Below are 22456 nucleotides of genomic sequence, written 5' to 3'. Positions count from 1 at the left end.
TCACTCTAAGTATGAATGTAAATTTCCTCAGCAAAGGTTAACTAACCCTTAGGGTACCTTTCCTTTTTCTCAGAACATATAGTTAACAAGGGACTACAGAGGTGATGATCTATTTGGTCTATTTGAAGCCCCTTGTAGATGTGATTCTCCAATAGGAGTCATTCAGGTCTTTTCTAGAGGCCTCCGCAAGAGCAGGGGCTGGTAGAATAAGCTGCTGTTTGAGCTCTAACTTTTTGGGGGCACTTCTCTTTTCCACTTATAAAATAGTGAAGAGACGCATACTCAAAATTGCTGTAACAATTAAATAAGATAATGAACAACTTAGCATAGTGCTTGGCACCAAGTAAACACTCAATCAGTGGAGATTTTTTCCATTATATTTATTATTCTTAATTTTTATTGAATCAGGCCACACCATTGCAGGGAAATTCTGACTTAGAAAGAGCTTCATTACATTGGATCCAAATTTCCTTCTCCATGGCTTCAACCCATGGTTCTGAGACTTGCCCTCCGGGCTCTGCATAAGATAGTTCCATTTCTCAAAACCAGTGGCGACTGGGTTATTCTGACCACCTTCCTCCACCCATTGCCAGAATAATCCCTAGTTTCTCCAGCCAGACTTCCTATGATCTTTGAAAGCTAAGTTCAGTTTCCCAAATTGAGATGCAAATTCAGTAAGAACCTAGCTCTTGGGTTTCCACTGAATTTCAAATGGAGTGAGCTGTTATCCAGCCTTGTAATTTGTAGATGGCAGGTGTTTTCACTCTCAGAAAATCTAACATGATTCATACTGACTTACAGAAGAGATCATTCATGGAGTGAATTCTCTTTATACAAGAATTCTTGCATACGCATACACAAGTATATGTATACATACACATGCATTTCTTTAAAATATTAAATGTCTCTTTTGCTAAGGCACTTAATATAAAATTTTGACTATTAAAATTCTATTTTCATGTAGCTTTGGAAGAAGAGAGCTTCGAATAAAAGTAGGAACACATGCACAGCTTCCTGTATTCATCAAGTATTTAATGAGCACCACTGTATACCTTGCACTGGACTAGGTTTTGGGGAGGTCACAGTGAGGAGGGTGTATTCCCAGTCCTTTTCCTGTTTAGGAATCTCTCTGCACACTGCACAGAATTCCCTGTGAATAACTACACAACATTCAATATGCAGCATTGGGTAAACAGAATCATCTTTTAAATGTGTGATGATAGCTGGTTCTGATGGGAAAGAGGGAATAAGCTACAGGGGATTCCTGGATTTTTGTGTGTCCCATGTATTTTGGATGCTTAAGCACCTAAATTATCAGAAAATCAGATATTCTTGTCCTTTGAAAAAGAGCTAGAAAGACTATAAGAGGGAAAAATGACATTGAAAAATCAAGCCATTTACTGCAATGTTTTCCTATTCTGACACATTTGGAAGCTCTAAAAATGGGGAAAATATGGGTTATAAAGACAGTCCAATTTTGATCTGAATCCTAACTTTCCCACTCATCAACTGGGTGACTCTGGTTGAGTTTTCTCACCTCCATGAGCTTCCATTTCACATTTGTAAGAACAGAAATAATAATGGGAACTTCTCAACATTGTCGTGAAGATTCAGTGAGCTAATACGTGCAAAGCACTGAGAGCAATGTCTGGCACAGAAAAGGCCCTAAATAAAAGAATTCTAACAGTAAATATTATATTTTCCTAATACAATAAATAATAGCCTGATATTCATTAACAATAACCTTTTCCTTTTAGCTTCAACCTCTTCAGCTTTAAACCTTTGTTAAGTCTATTTCTGTTTCTAAACAACTGGTAAACCTCCATCTTTCTACCAGAAAACTGGCCATTTGGTCAGCAGAACCAAAGGCTGTGAAATGAGTCTCTGCAATAGATGTGTCCTGAGCACGGGGGCCCCTGGAGTCCCACAGCCTCCAGCTCTAGAGGTCACCCCAGGCTGCTACCAAGGGGACCCACTTCTTGGTTTGACCCACACCCCTACCTGAACCTGTCTTGGTCATTTCAGTGGGTCTGGCATGGTCTGCAGCTGGGTCTCTCAAGGCTCTGTAAGAGTAGAGGAATGTTCCAGGGCACCACTCTCAGGGGCCAGACAGGCCAGTCCAGAGGCCTTACCAATTCCTATGAACCCCAAGCAGGACAAGGGAGAAGATTCAAGGAAGAGCCTGGCCAACTGCCCAAAGCCCTGCCAGTCAGCAGCTGATTCAGTGTGAGAGTCAGTTGGTCCTTCTGAAATGGGCTGACGTTTCCCTGTCTCTGGAGAATTAACTGGGGGCTTTTCCCATCAACAGGAATGTTTATCAAATTTTATTTCTGACTGGGACAAAACCTAATCTGTACCCTTCACAGTGTAGGGGTGAAGAGAAACTTAACCTCAACAATGCCCAGGTTAATGGATACAACTTTCCATTAAAAATCAAAAGCAAGCAACTATTCAACTCACTTGGCAAATGTTTGATGACCTTGAGGTGCACACATATTTGGAATCAGGATAGTTTTGGTGTGCTGACGTCAGAATTACCCATTACAGTACCTCTTGGCAGGCTCCAAATAATAGATTATTCTATTGTTCCAAATTCCATCTGTTCATCTGAATGGACCCAAAGAGTTTTGTGGTTTGGCATCTAAAGAAGAAATTAGTGATATTAGAAGTCTACCTGATTCCATTTCTTGGTATTTAGGCAAGATCCAGCAGGACTTCTAATGACTTGGAGAGGCTGGATCAGGCTTGGGTGTAGTCCAGAACAGCTAGAGACAGGCATTTTTCTTTAGAGTAGATGCTGAATGATATCAAGGAGAAAACTCATAGCATGGGCCTGAGCAGCACCATCAGGCGTCATTTGAGTGGTTAGAGACCGAAATGGAGGCCAAGGGTCCAGATCAGGGTAACTAAGGCTCATTGGTGAAAAGTTATTGGCCATAAGGGCTGACTGCTTCACAGGCATTGGGTTAGTCCCCAAGACCCAAGATTTGTGCCTGCCTAGTTGGCAATTTCTGAGAAGTCAGGGTAGGATTCCAAGTCAGCAAAGATGTCATTGGGATTCCTACAGCTCAGGTTACAGAAGCAGGCATTAATCCATAGGACCTGGCGGGAGAAGCCAAGCCCATCAGGACATTGGAAGGACACGTCGATAGTCTTGGACTTGTAGGGGATGCAGCACCTGTTGTCCATGCAAACTCCACAGTACTTGGGTTGATAGGAGCGTGTGCTGATGCAGCCCGCAAGTGTGAAGTTCATGGATGCCTCTGGCTGGTACACAGCCAGACACTTCTTCCCTGCCTGAAGGAAAGGAAAGGAGGTTTCAGTGGGAGTGCTCAGAGAATAGACAACCACCTTCTTCCCCTGAGCCCCCAGTTTTTCCCTTCTCACTATGTGGGAGCATTCCACCTTACTTTCAGCTTCACAGCATCCTCAAGCAAGGAGGGACAACAGCAAACACAGTGAGATCCAGCATACCGCACAGGGGTAAATGGAGGACCACAGAGAAAAATGTTTTGTTTGGGTTGTATCTCACAGCCTGCAGTTTCTCTTTTGTCCTGCATTTTTGTCTTGCCTATGGCCAGTCATTCATCATGGTTTCACCAACATGGGGAGCCTATGTAGCTCCTTCATCCAAGCAAGTTCCCCTGGCTAGCTAGTGGCAGAACTGGCGTCGGGACTCCACACTCAGGGGACATGCTTTGCCCTAACCTCCCCTCCTGCCTTTGCCTCTCGTGGCCTTTCACACATACCTTTAATATTCAATGTATTCAAATGGTTGACATTAAAGGTAACGCTACCTTCCACTGGGCTATGGGCCACTTGAGATTTACTGTTCTTTCTGTGTTTCTGTGGTATAATTCCATGCCTAGTACAGAGTAGGCACTTACTAAACCCATTGGATTGAGGGTTCTCAGGGTCTACTGTGTAAACAGTATGCTAGATCTAGGCTGTATGGCGGCATGAAGCTTGCCCAATTTGGGAAACCCTCTGAGGGCACATAATTCTGGAAAGAAATTGGTTGGAAATCAAAATTGGCTTGGACTTGCATTACGTGGTCCAGTAATGGTAGAGCCATCTCACTCAGCTAACGACCTTTGCTGTCATTCCTCTGCAGCTGGTACCTTTTCCATGTACGTTTTCAGTTAAGAGATGTCTATGGAATGCTTACTGTATACCAAGCGCAGAAAATACAAAAGCTAATATTACAGGGAAAAATAATCAGAGAGGAAGGAGAAAGAAGAGAAGAAGGAGAAGGAAGAAGAAAAATGGATCCAGTTGATCAATATATAGATGACTGGAGAAGGTGTCTAGGGGATGAGGAGTGATGTTGGATGTCTGAAGAGGATCACAAGAAGCTGTGCTGTCTTTTCTACATGGGAGGCAACCCTGTCCTCAACATCCCTAAGAAACATCAGCATTCCAAAAATGGAATAACTGTTGAATTTTTTGTTTTGCTTTGTTTTTCCTGTGACAAAAGGCTGACCACTCCTAAGGCATGAGTGAGGGGGACTTGAATTAGATAAATCAGATCCACTTTTAACTCTGAGACTGGGGCTCAAACTAATATGGCCCAATTTTCTTTGATGCTTTATTTTAATTATCTTGGACTCTTAAAGCTGAAAGGGATTTCAGAGATCAACTCCAATATCTTAATGATGAGGGAATGGGGGCTCAGTGATGAGCAGAGATTGGCCACAGTCACATGCAATTAATGCAAGTAGACATTTGACTCTAGGGGTCCTGAGCCTCATTTAGTGCTCTCTATATCACCCAGTGTGGCTGCTGTGTGTGGGTGGGCTGGCACAGGAGTGAAGGGAGGATGGAAATTGGTAAGGATCCCTCAGAATCATTATAGAAGACCACTCCTGAGGGTCCCTGAGGTTTCTCTGGAGTGATCCTGATTCGAATAATATGATACCTACCAAAGCTTCCATTGACTGAAATTCACAACGCACCAATCTGGTGACCTGCATTATCCGAAATAGCTGTTACACCAGACCTACCAGGTGAGCTTAACTATTCCCACTTTACAAATGCTCCCCACGAGGAAGTTCAGCAGCCAGGCTCAAACCCAGATTTGTCTGCTTGTGAAGTCTAGACATCCACACCTGCTCTGGACCCACCTTAATGAGTGTATGGATGTCCACATCGCATGGCCGCAGGTTGCAGAGGCGGCTCTCTTGCTCAGGCCAGCACTGGGCGTTAACATTGGAGATCCGAGTGGAGACCCCCAGGCCGCAGCTGGTGGAGCAAGGGCTCCAGGGGCTTGTGTAGGCTATGCAGTTCCTGTGCCACGCCTCCACCTCACCCACAGCATCTGTGTGTGGGGAACAGAATCTGCATGAATCTACAGCTCCCACCAGCCCCCAACCCTCACTTTCACCACACTAAGGTCTGCGGTCCCCAGAACTCAGAGGAACACAGAAATTGGCTGTACCTCCCCACAGGACAGCAAGTTAGCCTCTAATCAGCAAAGGTACCCAGGGAGTGGAGGACATGTTCTCAGCTCCTTGTATGTTTCTGATCAAGAGAGGCAGTGTGGAAGCATGGGAGGAAACCCATCTTTAGAGACAGGTGGATCCCAGTTCAAATTCTGCTCTACCACCTATAAGCTGTGTGATCTTAGATAACCCACCCTGGGCCTGTCTCCCTATTAGAACAATAACACCTGCCTGTGGGGCTGGCAACACAATAATAGGGCCTAGATTTTTACTGAATATGCATCAATCATCTTGCTAGGTGCTGGGAATGGGACTTTTTTTTTTTTTTTTTTTTTGAGACAGAGTTTCACTCTTGTTGCCCAGGCTGGAGTGCAATGGCACAATCTCAGCTCACTGCAACCTCCGCCTCCTGGGTTTTAAGCTATTCTCCTGCCTCAGCCTCCCAAGTAGCTGAGATTACAGGCATGGGCCACCATGCCCGGCTAATTTTGTATTTTTAGTAGAGATGAGGTTTCACCATGTTGGTCAGGCTGGTCTCAAACTCCTGACCTCAGGTGATCCACCCGCCTCAGCCTTCCAAAGTGTTGGGATTACAGGCATGAGCCACCATGCCTGACCAGGAATAAGAGTTTTAAAAGACATTCTCCTGCCTCTGCAGAGAGAAAGTTTATTTGGGGGAAGTTCAAAGGCAAGTAGCTACATCCCAGCACCTAACATTTTGTCGCAGTGATGCTGAGGGCATAGTGAGTAAGAGGGCACACAGGCTTCTTTGGGAGGCCAAAGCAGGTGGGTCACTTGAGGTCAGGAGTTTGAGACTAGCCTAGCTAACATGTTGAAATCCCATCTCTACTAAAAAATACACAAATTAGCCAGGCGTGGTGGCATGTGCTGTAATCCCAGCTACTCAGGAGGTTCAGTCACAAGAATTGCTTGATCTGGGAGGTAGAGGTTGCAGTGAGCCAAGATCGCGCCCCTGCACTCCAGCCTGGTCTAAAAAGCAGGACTGTCTCAAAAAAAAAAAAAAAAAAAGGACATACAGGCTTCAAAGTCAAATCACCAGGGTTCAACTGGCAGCACTGCTACTTGCTGGCTATGTAACTTCCAATAAGCTAGCTCACACCTCCTTGCCTCAGGATCCCCACCTGCAGATGGGGTTGGCTATAGCATCTCTTTCTAGTGCCATGATAGAAAAGATGACTTCACACCTATGAAAGCACCCAGGCTGTCCCCGGCCTTTAGTAAGCTAAAGCCCTTAGTTAATGTTAGTCTGTGTGGTCATTTGACTGTCAGCCAACTCAACTACCCACTCTTGGATGGTCCTATTGATGCATGTATCTCCCGCATCTAGAAGATAGTAGGTGCTCTCTAACTATCTGAAAAACGGAAAATGGTAGTGAGCTCGAGACCAAAGCAGGTTAAAAGTTGTTAAGACAGAACTGCCCACAGAAAGATGGAACAAGATGCAGTGGAGAGGAGGCCTGTCCCATCCGAACACACATGTGCATGAGGAGAGGAGGGAACAGGCAGACAGGGAAGGGATGGAAAGACAGATGGAAGCTCAGAGAAAAGAGAGAGAAAGAAGGAGAGGAGGAGAGAGAAAAAGCGTGTGTGCATGTGAGAGAGAAAGAAACAGGAGGAAGGTAATAAAAGTAATAAAAATAATGAAGGGAGGGAAAGAGAGGGGAAAAGATAAACACAGAAAAGAAGAGAAATCTAACTAGGATTAGAAGGATAAAGAGGAAAGGTAAGTCAGTTCCTCTAAGCTTATAGGTGTGCTGGGAACATTGATGAATGAATGCAGGAATCACTGAGTGAGAGAGGGAAAGACCTGAAATGGGAGGCATCCGAGGACAGGAGGGGCAGGGCTGACAGGAGCTGGAGCAGCAAGCATCTTGGGAGGTGGTGGGGAGGGAATTGCTCAGGAGGATAAAGAGGCTTTGGTTTTTGGGTCACCTCGGCTAGGCAGGGGCTCCGCTTGTGCTCGGTCAGAACAGGGTCACTGGGCCAGACACAATGGCAGATAGCTTCTGCCTCCCTGCTCCCCCTGTGACCCTTGTGTGGCCCTGCTGGGGAGGTGGTGGTGGGAGAGCTGCCTTGCTGCCCTGGGGCTGCTGGGGACAAAGCTTTCCTCCACGCCTCCTCCTATCCTCACAGGACTGCTTCACCACCTAGTAATTTTGTCTCCTAGGGTGTATTTGGCAATGTCTGGAGGTGATTTTGGTTGTGACATCTCTGAGGGAGAGGGCGCTTCTGGCATCTAGTGGGCAGAGGCCAGGGATTAGATTGCTGGGATTTAGTAGTCATGCATTAGATTGCTACTAAACATCCTCCAGTGCACATGACAACCCCACCACAAAGAATTCTTTCATCCAAGATGTTGACAGTGCCGAGCTTGAGAAACCTGCCCCACACCGTCCCTGAGCAATCTTCAGCATATATAATTTTTTTAAAAAAAACTACCAATACTCTTAGAACTCCCACTCTATTGCCATTTTCTACTGCTCTCTACTGCTTGCCTCGTAAGCACTTTCCTCTAGAAATGTCCTCATCAGCTGCCTGCCATGGCATCAGATGCTCCTGGTTTTCTTCATACATCGCAACCCTCCTCTCTGTTTCCCCATGCCTCCTCTTATTCTGCTCACCCTTCACATGTCAGCATTCCCAGACCTCTGCCTCAGGCCCCCTCTGTCTCACTATGGATGTTACCCTCAGGCCATCCCAGCCATCACCACCAGCAGCTCCAAGCAGATGACTTCAGAGCTCTCCTATTTCGTCTCCTTCCTCCCCATAAAGAGAAACTGGAAGCTCCTCTTAAGATCCCGTGGGCAGGGCACTCTGCCTTAAACTCAGTCTGTTTCAAACAAAGTAGATCTCCCTTGGCCCAAATGTGCTCCTTCTCTTGTATTTGATCCTAGGCAATGACAAGCCCTGGGAGTCAGCCTCTGTCCCTCTTTCTTCTTCACCCCATGCACTAGATTGACATTAAGACCTTCAGTCTTACTCAAGCAATGCCTCTTGTGTCTGTTCCTTCTTCACTGCCTCTACTCCCACTGCCCTAGTTCAGATCCTCATTAGCCCATCCATCTATCCACCTACCCACCCATTCATCCATCCATCCATCCATCCTCTATCCATCCATTAATTGATCCATCCATCATTCACCTATTTGTCCGTCATCTATCCATCCAATCATCCATTTATTTATATGTCTATCTACCTATTCATCCACCCATCCATTCAGTTCATCCATTCATCCATCCATCCATTCATCCATCCATCTGTCCCCTCGTCTACTTATTTATACATCTATCCATCCATCCATCTGTCCCCTCGTCTACTTATTTATACATCTATCCATCCAGCCAGCCATCCATCCTCCATCCATCCATTAATTGACCCATCCATCATTCACCTATTTGTCCATCATCTATCCATCCAATCATCCAATTTTTTATAAATCCATCTATCTATTCATCCATCTGTCCATTTATCAATTCATCCATCCATCCATTCATCCATCCATCTGTCCACTCATCTAGTTATTTATACATATATCCATCCATCCATCCATCCATACATCCATCCATCCATCCCCCTATTCATACATTCATCTGTCTATTCATCTATCCACCTATCTACTCACCCATCTATCTATTTATACACCCATCCATCAATTCATCTATCCACTCATCAATCCACCCATCTACTCATACATCCATCTATTTATCCATCCATCTATTTATCCACCCATTCATTCATCATCCGTCCATCCATCCATCCATCATCCACCTATTCATCTGTCATCTATCCATCCACTCATCCATCTATTTATACATTCATCTATTTATCCATCCATCTCTTCACCAATCCATCCATCCATCCATCTACCTGCCCATCTATCTATTCATCCATCTATTTATCTATTCATCCATCCATCTACCCACCCATCAGTATGACAAACATTAATTGGATACCTGCTAAGTGTATGGCACTGGGCTAGATTCCAGTAAGCAGCAGTGAAACAATTGGGCCTGTCCCCACTCTTCTTTTCCAGGGCTTCCTCTTATCTGGTTTACCTGGCTGAAATCTCACCTGCCCACCCATCTTCATAGCAAGGGGGAAGCCCCAAATCATCATGAAGCTTCTACTAGACCCATCTCCTCTTGCTCATACCTCCTCTCCTCAGGTACCCACATACCCACCCTTCTTCCACCACCCATCCCTAACTCTTTAGTAGGATAATAGTGGATTGCACTTTTAGGGCTTTGTTCTTTACAAAGCACTCCTCATTTTATGCTGGGAGGATCCCACAGGACAGACTAGACAGATGGGATTATTTCTGTTTTACAGATGGGGAAATAGGGTCTCAGGGGAGGTATGACTTTCTCAAGGTCACAAAGCTAGTAGGTAGTGGACTGGGGAATGAGTCATTCTATGGTGGTCAGAGTTCCAGGAGGGTCCACAACCCATTTGTAGGGTCCCACCCCCAGCCCACTCGGGCCCACACCCACCGAAGGCTCCTGTGTCACGGGGTGCGGTCTTGCGTGGCCTCTTGGCGTCGTCCTCACATACCCACTGCTCACAGCAGTGGCCAGGTATGCTCACGCGCCGTGGGTGGGGGCACCAGAGACGCGGGGGGCGCACTCGGAGGCACAGTGGTGTGCAGCCCACCGCGCCGTCGATGCACGTGCAGTTGTACTTGCAGTTAGGCTGGAAGGACTGGCCGTTGTTGTAGCGCACCCCATCCAGGACGCAGCCCACACCGACCACCTCTGCAAACACAGGTGGCCGGTCAGGCCCAGTGGCCTTGGTGCCCCTGGCTGGCCCAGCTGCCTTTATAGGGGCTCCATGTGGACCATGCCCCAATCCCGGGGATGGCTCCCAGCATGGAGGAGGAACAGAGGCACAAAGGCAAAGGCAGGGAGGTGTGAGAGCGCACAGGGCAGGGCTGAGTGTTTGGTGGAACTTCAGCAAAGGGAGTGCAGGAGTTCCTTTATAGCTTCAGCCAGCACCCAGGGAGTGGAAGGATGCAGCATTCCGAGGGACTTGGCTGGCTTGCTCCCTGCAGGGTCCCCAGCACCAGGCACAAAGCCTGGTACTGACAAAGACCTGCCGTTAGGGCTCATGGTTCTGAAGGTGACCGACTTGTAAAAAAAAAGCCAGAACACTTCGAAACATGTGTTCCATTCATTCCATACACATTCATGGGCCTTCTATGTGCTGGGGACTCAATAGCGGACAGAACAGACAAAAGACATGCCCTCAAAGAGCTTATGCTGTGGAAAGGTCATATGGAATGTTGGCAGTTACAAGTCTCTGGGAGAAAGTGGAGCAGGGAGGGGGAGTTGGGAGGGGGGAGACAGTTGCAAATTTATTAATAATCCTTTCCCTGTTTAGAAAAAAAGTTCAGCTAGCTGCCAGAGCTCATTTAATTTTACATAAACACACTTTTTGAGGTTAAAGCAAATCTGACTGATTTTCCATGTAAAAATAAAATATAAAAACTGTTTCTTGGAGTTCTTTCTAAACAGAACTAACATCAGAATTGTCTGAATCATCAGAACAATCTATTTCAGAAAAATCAGATTCATCAAGTGAATCCCAGCCAACTGTTGAAGAACAATTATGCATAGGAATGCTGGATTTTCTAGGATTTGACATTTTCAGTGATCGAGAATTACTATATTTTGTAAATGGAAATACCACTACTAAAAAAACACAATGCTGTAAATAGAATGATATCTTTTGTTTTTCGAAGTTGGTATTCTAGAATGATGTGAATAGAATAACAAAAGTGAGATATTTTGTGGCAAAGTTATTTTGGGGTAAATGCTGCAGCCTCTAGTGCTGCTGGTGAGTATTCTCAGAGCAAATGGGAATAGGGTTAAATCAGGTGGATGGGGAAGGCCTCACTGGGTGATGATGCTCAGCAAAGCCTGAAGGGGGTGAGGAAGGAAGCCCGCCCAGGGGTTGGGGGAGGAGATTTCCAGGTAGGGAGGGGCCCACTTAAGTAAAAAGACCACAGGTGGGAGCAAGCCTGGGCTGTGGGAGAGGTCTGAGGAGGGGAGACAAGAAGGAAAAGGGAAGGAGAGGAGGTCAGAGAAGGCTTCCTTGTAGGCTCAGAGGAAGTGCCAAGCTGTTAGAGCCTAGCACATAGTAGGTGCTCAGTAAGCAACTGCTGAATGAATGATGAAAAGTATGCTTTGCAAGAACACTCATGGTGCTGAGTTGAGGACATGAGAACACTCACGGTGCTGAGTCAGAGGGCAAAGGTAGCATGGGGGACCACCCTGAGACCCAGGTGGGAGAGAGCGGTCTGAAGCCAGAAAGAGAAGAGCTCGGCTTCCAGACAGATTTGGAAGGAGAGCTGCCAGGACTTACTGACAGAGGGGCTGTGTGGGGGAAAGGAGAGGAGTCGAGAAGGAGGAAGATGCTCTGTCCTCTTTGGACAAGCAGGGTTTGGGTTGGGTGGACTCAAGTGTTCTCCATTATGCGCGAGATGGCTGGTTGACAACCAAGTGGCCATGTGGAGTTAGTTAAGCCAGTTTGGAGTCAGGGAGAGTTGGGAACTTCTGGGCCAGATATCACCCTTGATACCATGCTCTCTCTGGAGGACAGCTTCTGGAAATGCAGGTAAAGAGCCCCGGACATCATGAGTGGCCACCCAAGGAGAAGCAGTTTGGAATCTGCAGTGGGCCAACAGTTCTGTCCTTCAGGGTTTGCCCAAAGGTGGCTATTAATAATAGCAATAATCCTAATGTCTAGCAAGCATGAAGGTTTTCGAAGTACTGTCTCTATTATTGGATACTGGGTCTCCTCTGTATTGTGCATTGCATTACTTATTTTATTCTGTACAGAAACACTATCACATTATCATCTTTGTCTTTATATATAGCAAAACAAAGTCTCAGCAAGGTGAAGACACATCACGTCCAAGGTGACCACAGCGGGAAGCAGAATCCAGGTTTGTGTGAACCTTGCTGCGGCTACTGTTTTTTTTGGGGTGCGGTTATCCATGCAGGAGGTGCAGAAAGGAAAGATGCTAACATCAACTGACCCTCTGATCTAGTGCCAGGTATCATCTGATACATTATCTCATTCAGTTCTCCCAATGACTTCATGAAGAGAGTTTCATTTCTCTCCTTTGATGCGCAGGAAAGCTCTCAGAGAGGTTAAATGATTCGTTTGTTCAAGGTCACGAAACTGTTGAATGATACAGCTGGGACTCAAACCCAGGAGACCTGACTCCACAGCCCATTTCCTGCCACCAGACACCAGTGAAGGAGGGGACAGAGGAAGGCAAAAAAAGCAGAGGAAGCGCTGGGTGAATCATTCATCTTTGCATTCTGAGTCACCCTGCCTCTGCTTGCATGCTGTCTCTCCAGGAAGAGTGTGTGTGTGTGTGTGTGTGTGTGTGGAGAAGAGAGTGGGCTAAGCCCGGAACTCTGCCCCTGCATGTGGAGACTTTGGAGGGAGAGGTCAGTGCTAGATGCCCGGAGTCCCCAGCACAGTGGCTTTCCCCACCAGCTGCACAGGGTAACCCCAGGGGAACCTGGGGAGCTTTTAAAAATTGTGATGCTTATGCCAGGCCTCAGAATATGGGGGTGAACCTGGGTGTCAGTATTCTTCTTTTGTTGATCTCCATATTTTAAAAGTTCCCCAGGTGAATCCTGTTTGCAGCTAAGGTTGAAAACCAGTGCAACTAGAAGGCGCTCCAGTCTCTCTCCTTGGGGCTTTGGGTGGGGAAGTGAGATGCTGCTACTGGCTCTGACCAGCCTGCCCACCACAGGCTAGTGGGATGCATGATGGCTGCAGATGGTCCCGTCAGCTGACTCATTAAGTTTCTAACTAATCAAAGGCGAGATGGTGAAGACAGTTGGGTTTCCTTCACCACCTCCTATCTAATCTCAGATCTGCAAGTGCAGGTGTGATCGAGTTAGATTTCCTCTTACTGAAGCACTTTCAGGAATTCAAGTCAACTTGCTCTGCCATGGGGCCTTCCCTCCCTTCCCACACCTCCCATGGACTGTCAGCTCACGCTGTCAGCAGGGACAGTGGGCCACACCTTGTTGTAGCTCTGTTTGTTTTTGCTGCCTCACCTATGTTTATTGTGTGAAGAATCAATGGAGGGATGGATGGATGGGAGCTGGGGTGAGCTCTACTCTTTATTCAGCTCCTGCCATGTAGCAGGCACTTGACATTCTAACCACCCAGAGATATAAACTTTGTCACATTTTCCTTGAAGAAGTAACTGAGACTTAAAAGGCTAAGTAGTTCGCCTAAAGTCATAGTAATAGTGAGTGATGATGCTGGGATTCCAGCTCGGTTGTCTAGGTCCAAAGAGCATGCATGAATTTACTATTCCCTCACTCTTCAGTATGGGGGATCTAGGCCAGGAGCTAGACCTGCTCCCTCCTCTAAAGGTGGCCGTGAATAAGACTGAGGTAACTTTCCTTGCAAGCCAAGCCAAGAGCAGCTAATTACTTTTATTTTTATTTTTTGACATTTCCTTATTTATTCTGCGACAAGCACGTGAGGTTGGTTTTATGACGCTCCTTAAGTGATGTGCACATGGTCACGTAGCTAGCAAGTGGCAGAGCCAGGATCTAAAACCCAAGTCTGTCAGCTTGTAAATATCATAATCCTTCCACCAAACCACACTGCCCTCAGGCCTGACCCAGCTTCATTTAAACGTAGAGTAGTGTTTGTGCAACTGAAATAGCCAAATGATGTAACTCAGAGGTCACCCTCTGCCCACAGATGTATTTAGTTTGGCCCACAGAGTGGTTTTAAAAATATTTTTGAATGTATTGCCAATGTTTACAAATCATACACAAATCTATGTACCTGGATTCTCTTGAAAACTAAGCATGCTGAACAAGACCTAGCTTTTTTCTGCTTGGCCAGAGTGGCTGGGCCCAGTAGGGTCATCTCTGAAAGCCAGGGCTTGCACACACCAGATTGCCATTGTCCCCATCATACTCTGTTTGAGTTACATAAGCCAGGGTTGCAATTGCTCATTTTTATTACCTGCCTTGTTCTGGTCGAATTGCATGCAAATCTTTAAGGACAGATTTAGCCTGTCCTAGGAACTGTCCATTGGCTTAGCTGACCATTTGTGGAAAGATTGTTTCTTAGAGGAACCCTTTGTTCTGTTTACCCTCTGGCCCAGAGGTGTATTCTTCTGCAGACCTCACACTCTCTTCTTTCCTGCATTAGGGTCTCATGAATTCAGACACTATGGTAGCACTTCTGGGAACATGTTCAATACAGCACTAGTGAGTTGTGTTTGTGCACGTGTGGGCACGTATGTGTGTGATGTGTATATGTATAACTGTGTGTTTGTGTGTGTGTGTGTGTAGTGTAATGGGTGGGTAAGAAACTATCTGACTGAAAATATTTAGTATTAAATACATCTAAAAAATTTATTATGAAGCTTATGATACCTCTCTTTTGGAATTTGGCAATGGACATGAAAATTTGAAGCCTCTGAGAATTTCTATAGCTCCTGGTTAGCTTTATTTATCTCAATGCTTGTAAAACTTCATGACCAGGGAACCATTGGTAGGTGTAAAATCTATTACAATCTCCTTTGGCCTACAGTTTTTGTTTTTTTCAAATAAAAGGAAAGGAAGTACACAGAAGCCCACGGTGTTGGGAAGTTAAGTGGCTGTACCGGGTCAAGGCAGGACCTAAGATGCAGAGATAGGGGGTGAGGAGGACAGGGAAGGGGGTTTTTCAGGCCACTGGTGGGGAAGGCAGGCAGGACAGGCAGTTTCTGGGTTCACACAATCTTTGGATCCATGACAGAACGTCTATAAATGAGTGGTGCCTGGCAGATGACAAGATCTCAATACAGCTTTAGAGATTAATGCAATGGTGGTGAACAGAATTATCTTTTTAATGACCTTGAAGAACAGTTTTTACTGGCAGAATAAATTATGAGACAAGCTCATATAACTGGAGGTGGTTCTAGTGTAAGAAGTCCAGGCCAGGTTTCCCTACCTGGGTTATGGGGAGGGAACAGATGACTGAGTATATTAGCAGCAATTCTTGAACTTTAGCATGCATGAGAATCACCTGGGAGTCTTGTTAAAGGACTAGATCCTCATTCTCACTTCCAGAGACTCTGATTCAACAAGTCTGGGGTGGGGCTCAAGAATAACATTTATAACCAACATATCAGATGATTCTGTGCAGCTGATGCTGCAAGTTCTCTTTGAACATACCATTTATGTGGCTGCTAATGAGTTTCAGTAAAAGAAGAAAAATTAGAAAGATGGGAGAAGTGGGATGGTTATTCACAGAAAGCCAAAGACACAAGGATTAGTGTGAAAGTTGAAGCATGAACCAATGATAGAAGAAACTGTCATAAATTAACCATGAGGTTCAGATAAAATAAAATTGTCTGACTGCAAATGATGTACATAACCCTCATGGACAATCCACCTCAAAAATATAATGGTTAGCTGAGGATGAGAGACTACGTTGTGTGTGACTATGTGATGGGGTGTATATGGAGTCATAGTTAAGGGGAACGCTTGATTCAGCACTAAGGGAAGAAGGGAGTTTTTGGGTTTATGAGACTTTGTGGAAGTTTTCAGAAGTTAGGCTGCTGCGTCATAATACCTAGTTAGCTCTCTTAATCTGATGAGTCATATATTTTGGGTAATGCTTACACAATTCAAGGGAATACAAGTCCAGACAGAAGCAGGGGGTCAGAAAGTTTCATAAAGGAGGTGTCTTGGAACAAAAAAGGATAGAATACCCGTGATGGAGCACTTGAAGACCAAAGAAAACAACAACTAACAACAACAACAACAACCACCTCCAAACAGGAGGATATCAGAATACACCAAGAATAAAGAAAAAGCAAAGGCCATTAGAAAGTCCAGGAAAAACAAAAAGCATCATAAGGAAGGAAATTCAAGCAAGTACATGATCTCATACTGCAGTGAACAATATTTACATAGTCATAATATTATAAATACTGATGATTGTATAACCAAAAATTATGGTGATGTCATTTGGAAGGTAGGGGTACATCAGGTGGTATTGAGGAGCTAAATCATCAGCTATCTTAGAATATTAATATATTATCCAAAAATTGATATATCAAGGCAATTAATATACAGCAGAACACATACATTTTATAGTAGCAACTACTATATATAGTATATATGTAGTATATTTCCCCCTGTGAAAACTGTTCTTCAAGTTCATTAGAAAGATAATATTTATAGTGTATATATATCTTTATATTATATTTCTATACTATATAGAATATATAGTATATTTCTATAATATACTATATTATATTTCAGAAGAAATAACTAGAAAATTAAAGTGACTGTAGTAACTGAGAAATGTAGGTAGCTGGTGGGAAGGGATGACTGCAGGCTGCTGATTTTCCTTCTTTCAAGGCTACTGGATTTTTAAAACCATATTGTTTTAATTTACAATATTACCAAAATATCTGGAGTTCTGAAGTATGCTGGTGTGTCCTAGTAGGCCATGGACATTTGTTAAAATATCCTACCACTAAGAGAACAAAACCAGGCTTAGGTATTTCATGGCGTCTCCCTCTTCCCTGGGGACAGCCATGAATGTGCCTCCAGGACTGAGAATAAAGCAAGAAGCAAAGTTCTGGAGGCGAGAGGAGTGCAGGCATCCTTCCCTCCCCTTCCCAGGAAGGGCCCAGCCTCTGGCCTCTGATCATGGGGTGTATCTCCTGCTGAACAGAAGCCTGGCCAGGTGAAAGGCTGTGGGGGTGCCAAGGGAGAGGGGTTTGGGGCCAGAGCTGGGGGTGCTCAGGGGCTGGTCAGAAGGTATGGAGGGACTCACTTACGTGCACACACTCCTATTGCGTACCTCGGGCGGTCCCCGCTGTAGTCACAGTAGAGGCCCCGGTGGGGGTCACAGATGGCAGCCTCCGTGCAGTTGTCCCCAAGCTGCTGAGCGCACATCTTACAGCACTCACAGCCATCTGTGATGAGGCTGACCCCCAGCGGGCAGCGGGGTGGGGATGGCGGGCACTCACATGGCCACTTGCAGAATTGGGGGCGTGAGGAGGTGTCCTCCAGTGGAGCTGGGGTAAAGTCCATGGTCGTAGGGGCTGGAGAGAGGGCCTGCGGGGGGAGGGCAGAGGGAAAGGGGGGCTGCTGAGGCAGGGGTTTCAACGCCCAAAGGGCCCTGCCATTGCATTCCTGTCCTCATGCTGTTCAAAAGGTTTTCATAAAATTATTTTTTCTATCATGCTTTTGATAGCCAAATATCTCCTTTATTCTCAATAAAACAAATAGAACAGAGGAGCCCAACATGCAGCGAAGTTAAACCAATTGCCCGAATCCTTCCGCTGGTCAGCGGTGGGGCCCAAATTCCACCTCAGACCCTGCTCCTTTCCTTTCTTGAGTGATTGTCGCTGCAGCCCCGAGGTAAGGGAGGTGGCCTCACTTTACAGGGAGAAAGCGGAGGCCCTGAGCAGGTGGAAGCTGGCTGTGAGTCATGTGGCTGCGCGGGGCTCGGATCCCATGGCTCTTCTGTGACGACCTGCAGGGCCAGTTCCTTCACTCACCGAGAGTTCTTAAGGCCTCTCTGAGTCAGAGGACTCCTACTTAACACCGGTTTCGGCCCGCTGACCTATTATTATTTTTTTCCCCTCTGAGTATCCGGAAAGGGCTGGCGTGGTGCAGTGGCAGGTATTCAACTTTATAGCTCCTGGCAGCTACATGGGCCCCAGCCCTTGGGGAGTGAGTTGGCGCTTCCTTTGCCAGCACAAGCCCTACATGGAGGAGCCCTTTTATTTTGCTCTCAGGGCAATGAGACCCCCCCACCCAACACATACACACTCCACTCTACCAACCCGCACTCCTCCCCAGCATCCCCATTCCCATCCCCCAGTCAACAGCTTCATCTTTATTTTGGCAAATATGATGAACACAAGAGGCCAGCTGGGAAGGGAAACCAAGGCCCTAAGAGCTGCCCAGGCCTGAGGAGCGGCAGATGGAGATGCCTGGGTGTCTGAGTGCAGGAGCTTCAAGCTGCCTGTATCTCCAGCACCCAGTCACCTGCCGTCCCATCTGGTTGCCCCCCTGAATCCCATCTGTGCCCTTTGCTCTGTCTCGAAGGAGACCTGGGCCCGCAAGAGGAAGAGAATCGCCTGAGGACACAGGAGCGGGGACTGGAGCCAGGCTTTGAGTCAGTCCTCCAGGGGGCTGGCTGGGCTCTGGGCTGCTCCCTCCATCTGGAAGCAGAGGAGCCTGTTTTGTGGGATCACAGATCTGCTTTCCACTCTGAACACCAGGCTCCAGTGCTGAGCTACTCAGACAAATTCTTTCCTCCTTTACAGGGGAGGAAGGCAAGACCCAAAGAGACAGATGGACACTCCCAGGATGACACAGTTCACAGCAAGGCCAAGATGCAAATTAATCTCCTAACTCTCATTACAACAGCTTCTACTTTTGCCTCTTCTGGGTTCTTTCATTCACTCAACAGACATTTGCAGAGTTAGCTCATAGTCTCTCTTAAGTTTTAGATATTTGAAGATAAGCGTTAAAAGTCCCTGTGATTGGGGAACCCACAGCTTATGGGAGAGGCAAGTATTAGAGGTGATTTACTACAACTCGAGGGATTTATTGCAACTCGAGGGATTTACTACGCAAAGTGCTGGGCATTCCAAGGAGGCATGGAAGCTCTCTGAACACCAGGGCAGTAACTGCTCTGCCCAGGAGAGTGGGGTCCACTCTTGCACCTTGAAGGACCAGGGATGAGGAAAGTGGTTCAGATGAATTTCTGAATTAGTCTGACTAGGCTCTGAACCTGGCGCACAATAAATGTAGTAAATATTGATGCAATAAATAAAGCCCTCGCAAGTCAACAGACAAAACCCGACTTGAAGCTTTCATCTCCCATAGGCTTGATTTCAGAACTTGGTCAAATCCACCCTTTCCCTACCTCAAGGCCACTGCGATGCAGTTCCCTGTGGCTGAGAGGCCCTTCCTATCTTTTTCACCTGGGGCCCCTTTCTCTGGGCGGACTCTCCCGACTCGCTGACCTGTGTGTGCCTGGCTTTCCCTTAAGCCGCTAGGCAGGCTCAGAAATTAGACATTTGTGTGTGTTTGGAGGTTAATGCCGGTGAACTCCATGGGGTGAGGGCAGGGTGGGGCAGGCCCCCACAGAGTGCCTGCACAGTGCCAGTCTTCATTGGGGACATATGGGTGGCGTCTCTGTTATGGCCCAGACTGACATCAGAATGGCCAAAAAAAATCTTCCCTGCAGCCCCCTGCAGGGAGGAAGGGCTCTGTGGGCGATGTGGCCTTGGAAGGCCTTGCTGGTAGGGAACAGAGAGCTCTCGGAGTTGGCAGTTCTGGGTGGTTCACTGAGGAGGCACTAGTTAGCCTGCCCTTGTTCATGTTTCCTCAAAAACACAATAGGATGCAAGAAAACCCTACATTTCCGAATCAGTAAACACACACACACACACACACACACATACACACACACACACACACACACACCCCTCTTTTTGACTTTGGGGAGAGACATTTCCTTGTTAGGCCGTGACTCTAGAAGCCTCAGAGCCTCATGAGCACTAGCAGACCATCTCTCAGAGCCACCACACTCAGGACGTGCTCTTGGCAGAGGAAATAAAGATGCCCTCTCCTCCAGGAAGGCTTCCCTGCCCTTGCCTCGCTCACTGGAATGTGAACTTGGAAAGGGCAGGGCGCGGGCCTTGCATCTCTCTGTGCGCCTGAAACACAGCACAGGACACACAGTAGGGCTTCATATGTGTTGATTGGTGAAATGGATGGATGGGGGATTGTCGGCTAAAAAGGCTTGGATATCTATGATATTCAAGGCATCATGTACTGGAACCTCTCCTCTGGGCCCTAAGTTTGAGTGTCAAGAAAAGAACATGCAACCTGAGACAGTCCGACGTACGTTCTTTCCATGTGGCCTTGGAACAGCATCTTCATCTTTCTAAGCCTCAGCATTCCCATCTGTGATATGGGCACAATCACGCTCACCTCCCTTTGGGGGCAGTTGGAAGGGTGAAGGGTCATTGTGGATGCGGTGGCACTAGGTAGGGCCTGGCACATGTCACATGGCACACAGAAGCCTGTCTCCTCTTACACCCATTTGGTCGTGTGTCCTCCCTGACCCCACTGTGCCCAGAACAGAGCTGGGGATCTGGACACTTTGAGCTGAGCTGGAATGGGTTGGAACTGGGTGGGTATCCCACTCCTGGGATCACTATCCATCCTCCTGTCTCCATCCCAAGTTAAAGATGCCCAGAAGGAAGCTTCCTTTCTAAGTGCCTGGAGGTGCCAGGGCACGCAGCTGGTGAGGGGAAGGTGCAGAGAAGTCCTCCCTTGGACAGGGGAGCCGCTTATGGCATCCCTGGGCAGAGGAGGGAAGGGCTGTGGGCAGTCGGCTGAGCCAGCCTTTGCAGTTGGCACCATCTAGTGGTAGCAAATCTCCCAGACTCAGGCCACGGGAGAAGGTGCTGGACAAGATCTGTGCAGGGGAAAAACCTCTGGACCCCAGGGCCTGAGGACTGCTGGGTTTGGTGTGTGAGCCTCTGAGTGCCAGCTGCCTTGCCCAGCATTGACACATACCTAGGGTATGTCCAGCATAGACACTTACCTAGGGTTTGGGTCTGCAGGCCAGAAGTGAGTCCAGACTCCTGATAATCGATCAATCCTCACCTCTCTGTGTGAGCGCGAGGGAAAGCAGATGACTGGCACAAGGGCGGTTTCCGCCCTCCGGTACTGACAGTTTAGCTGGGGATGTGCACAATGACTGAGTCATTCTAGGGACCGAGGATTATTGAATCCCTACTATGCACAGGCTTTGTGCCAGGCTGGGAGGAGACGAAGGTGCCTAAGACAGAGCCCCTGACTGGCTCCCCACCTAGTGAGGCCAACAGACACATAAATAGTGATTGCAATTCATTGCAATCAATGCTATAACAATGGCATCCACTCATTTATTCATTCTCCCTTTCATTTATTTATTCACCACACCTGTAGTCAGCTTTTATTTTGTGCCAAGTGCAGCACTAGGTGCTGGGGATGCAGCGTGAGAACCAAGCAGACCTGCCTGTGGGATGACAGGGGAGTGGCTGGGCTGTGCACGCTGGGGCTGAAGAGGGCTTCCCAAGACAGGAGGCATTGGGAACGGGTTTCGAAGACGGGGTGGGAATAGATCAGTGAGGAAGCAGGAGAGGGTACCCAATGCACAAGGACCCTCAAGTGCACAGGCACTGAGCTGGCAACATGTGCCAGGGCCTGGGGCCTGCAGAGCCTGGTGTAGGGTGCAGGGTGGAGGCAGGAGGAGGTGAAGGCTAGGACGGATGAGGATGGATTCAAGGCGCAGCATACATCAAGGAAGACCTTGAATGCCTTGGTTTGGGCTGAGGTCTGGAAGAATGGTTTGTTGAAGGATTTTAGCAGGAGGACGGCAGGGTTAGATTTGTGTTTTAGAAACACCACACTGTATCCAGTCCAGGCTTTGTCACTGTTCATGTTACTCTGGGAGTTCACTTTCTGAGCCTGTCTTCTCCTCTGTAAAACGGCATTGCTACCATCGCTTAGCTCCCAAGTGACTGGAAGTGAGCATCATATGAGGTCACAGCTGGAATTCCTCCTGCTGGTACATCCACTGCAAACCATCACTCCGATGACCACTTGGGGACTGTCTTGCCCTAGCCCTCAGTGACTCTGGCTGATCTCATTTGTCTTCTGCACAGTGACTGGTATTATTATTCCCATTTAACAGATCAGTAAAGTGGCTTGCTTATGCCCAACACCTAGTAAGTGACAGAACTTGGATTTGAATCTAGATCTGTTTCAGTTAATGTTTTTCCCACTACTGTACATGAGGGAGAATTTTCTGATGAAAAAAAAAACCAGCTGAAAGGTAGTGAGTGCACCATCAGTGGAGGTAATCAAGAAGCAGCTAGACAATTATTTGGGCTGGCAGTTGTAGAGGGACATCAAGCCTCACAAAGCCTG

General features: G+C 47.0%; 1 protein-coding gene across 2 annotated transcripts in view; it reads right to left on the bottom strand.

The window, feature by feature from the left end:
• Nucleotides 1–359: 359 nt before the first annotated feature.
• CCN4 (cellular communication network factor 4) overlaps nt 360–22456 on the bottom strand; it is a 39040-nt gene continuing 16943 nt past the window's right edge. Inside the window, exons 2-5 of one of the 2 annotated variants that reach the window (XM_004047550.5) lie at nt 17290–17569; nt 9953–10213; nt 5124–5317; nt 360–3297 (exon numbers count right to left, since the gene is read on the bottom strand). In XM_004047550.5, coding sequence (XP_004047598.1) covers nt 2998–3297; nt 5124–5317; nt 9953–10213; nt 17290–17569 — 1035 coding nt within the window. In that variant the 3' untranslated portion in view covers nt 360–2997. The remainder of the gene's footprint in view (nt 3298–5123; nt 5318–9952; nt 10214–17289; nt 17570–22456) is intronic. The other variant, XM_004047552.5, reaches the window with a different exon arrangement.

This window comes from Gorilla gorilla, chromosome 7 (genome assembly GCF_029281585.2).
Source record: "Gorilla gorilla gorilla isolate KB3781 chromosome 7, NHGRI_mGorGor1-v2.1_pri, whole genome shotgun sequence".
In the NCBI taxonomy this organism is placed as follows: Eukaryota; Metazoa; Chordata; class Mammalia; order Primates; family Hominidae; genus Gorilla; species Gorilla gorilla.
This window is presented reverse-complemented; position numbering and strand designations above follow the sequence as displayed.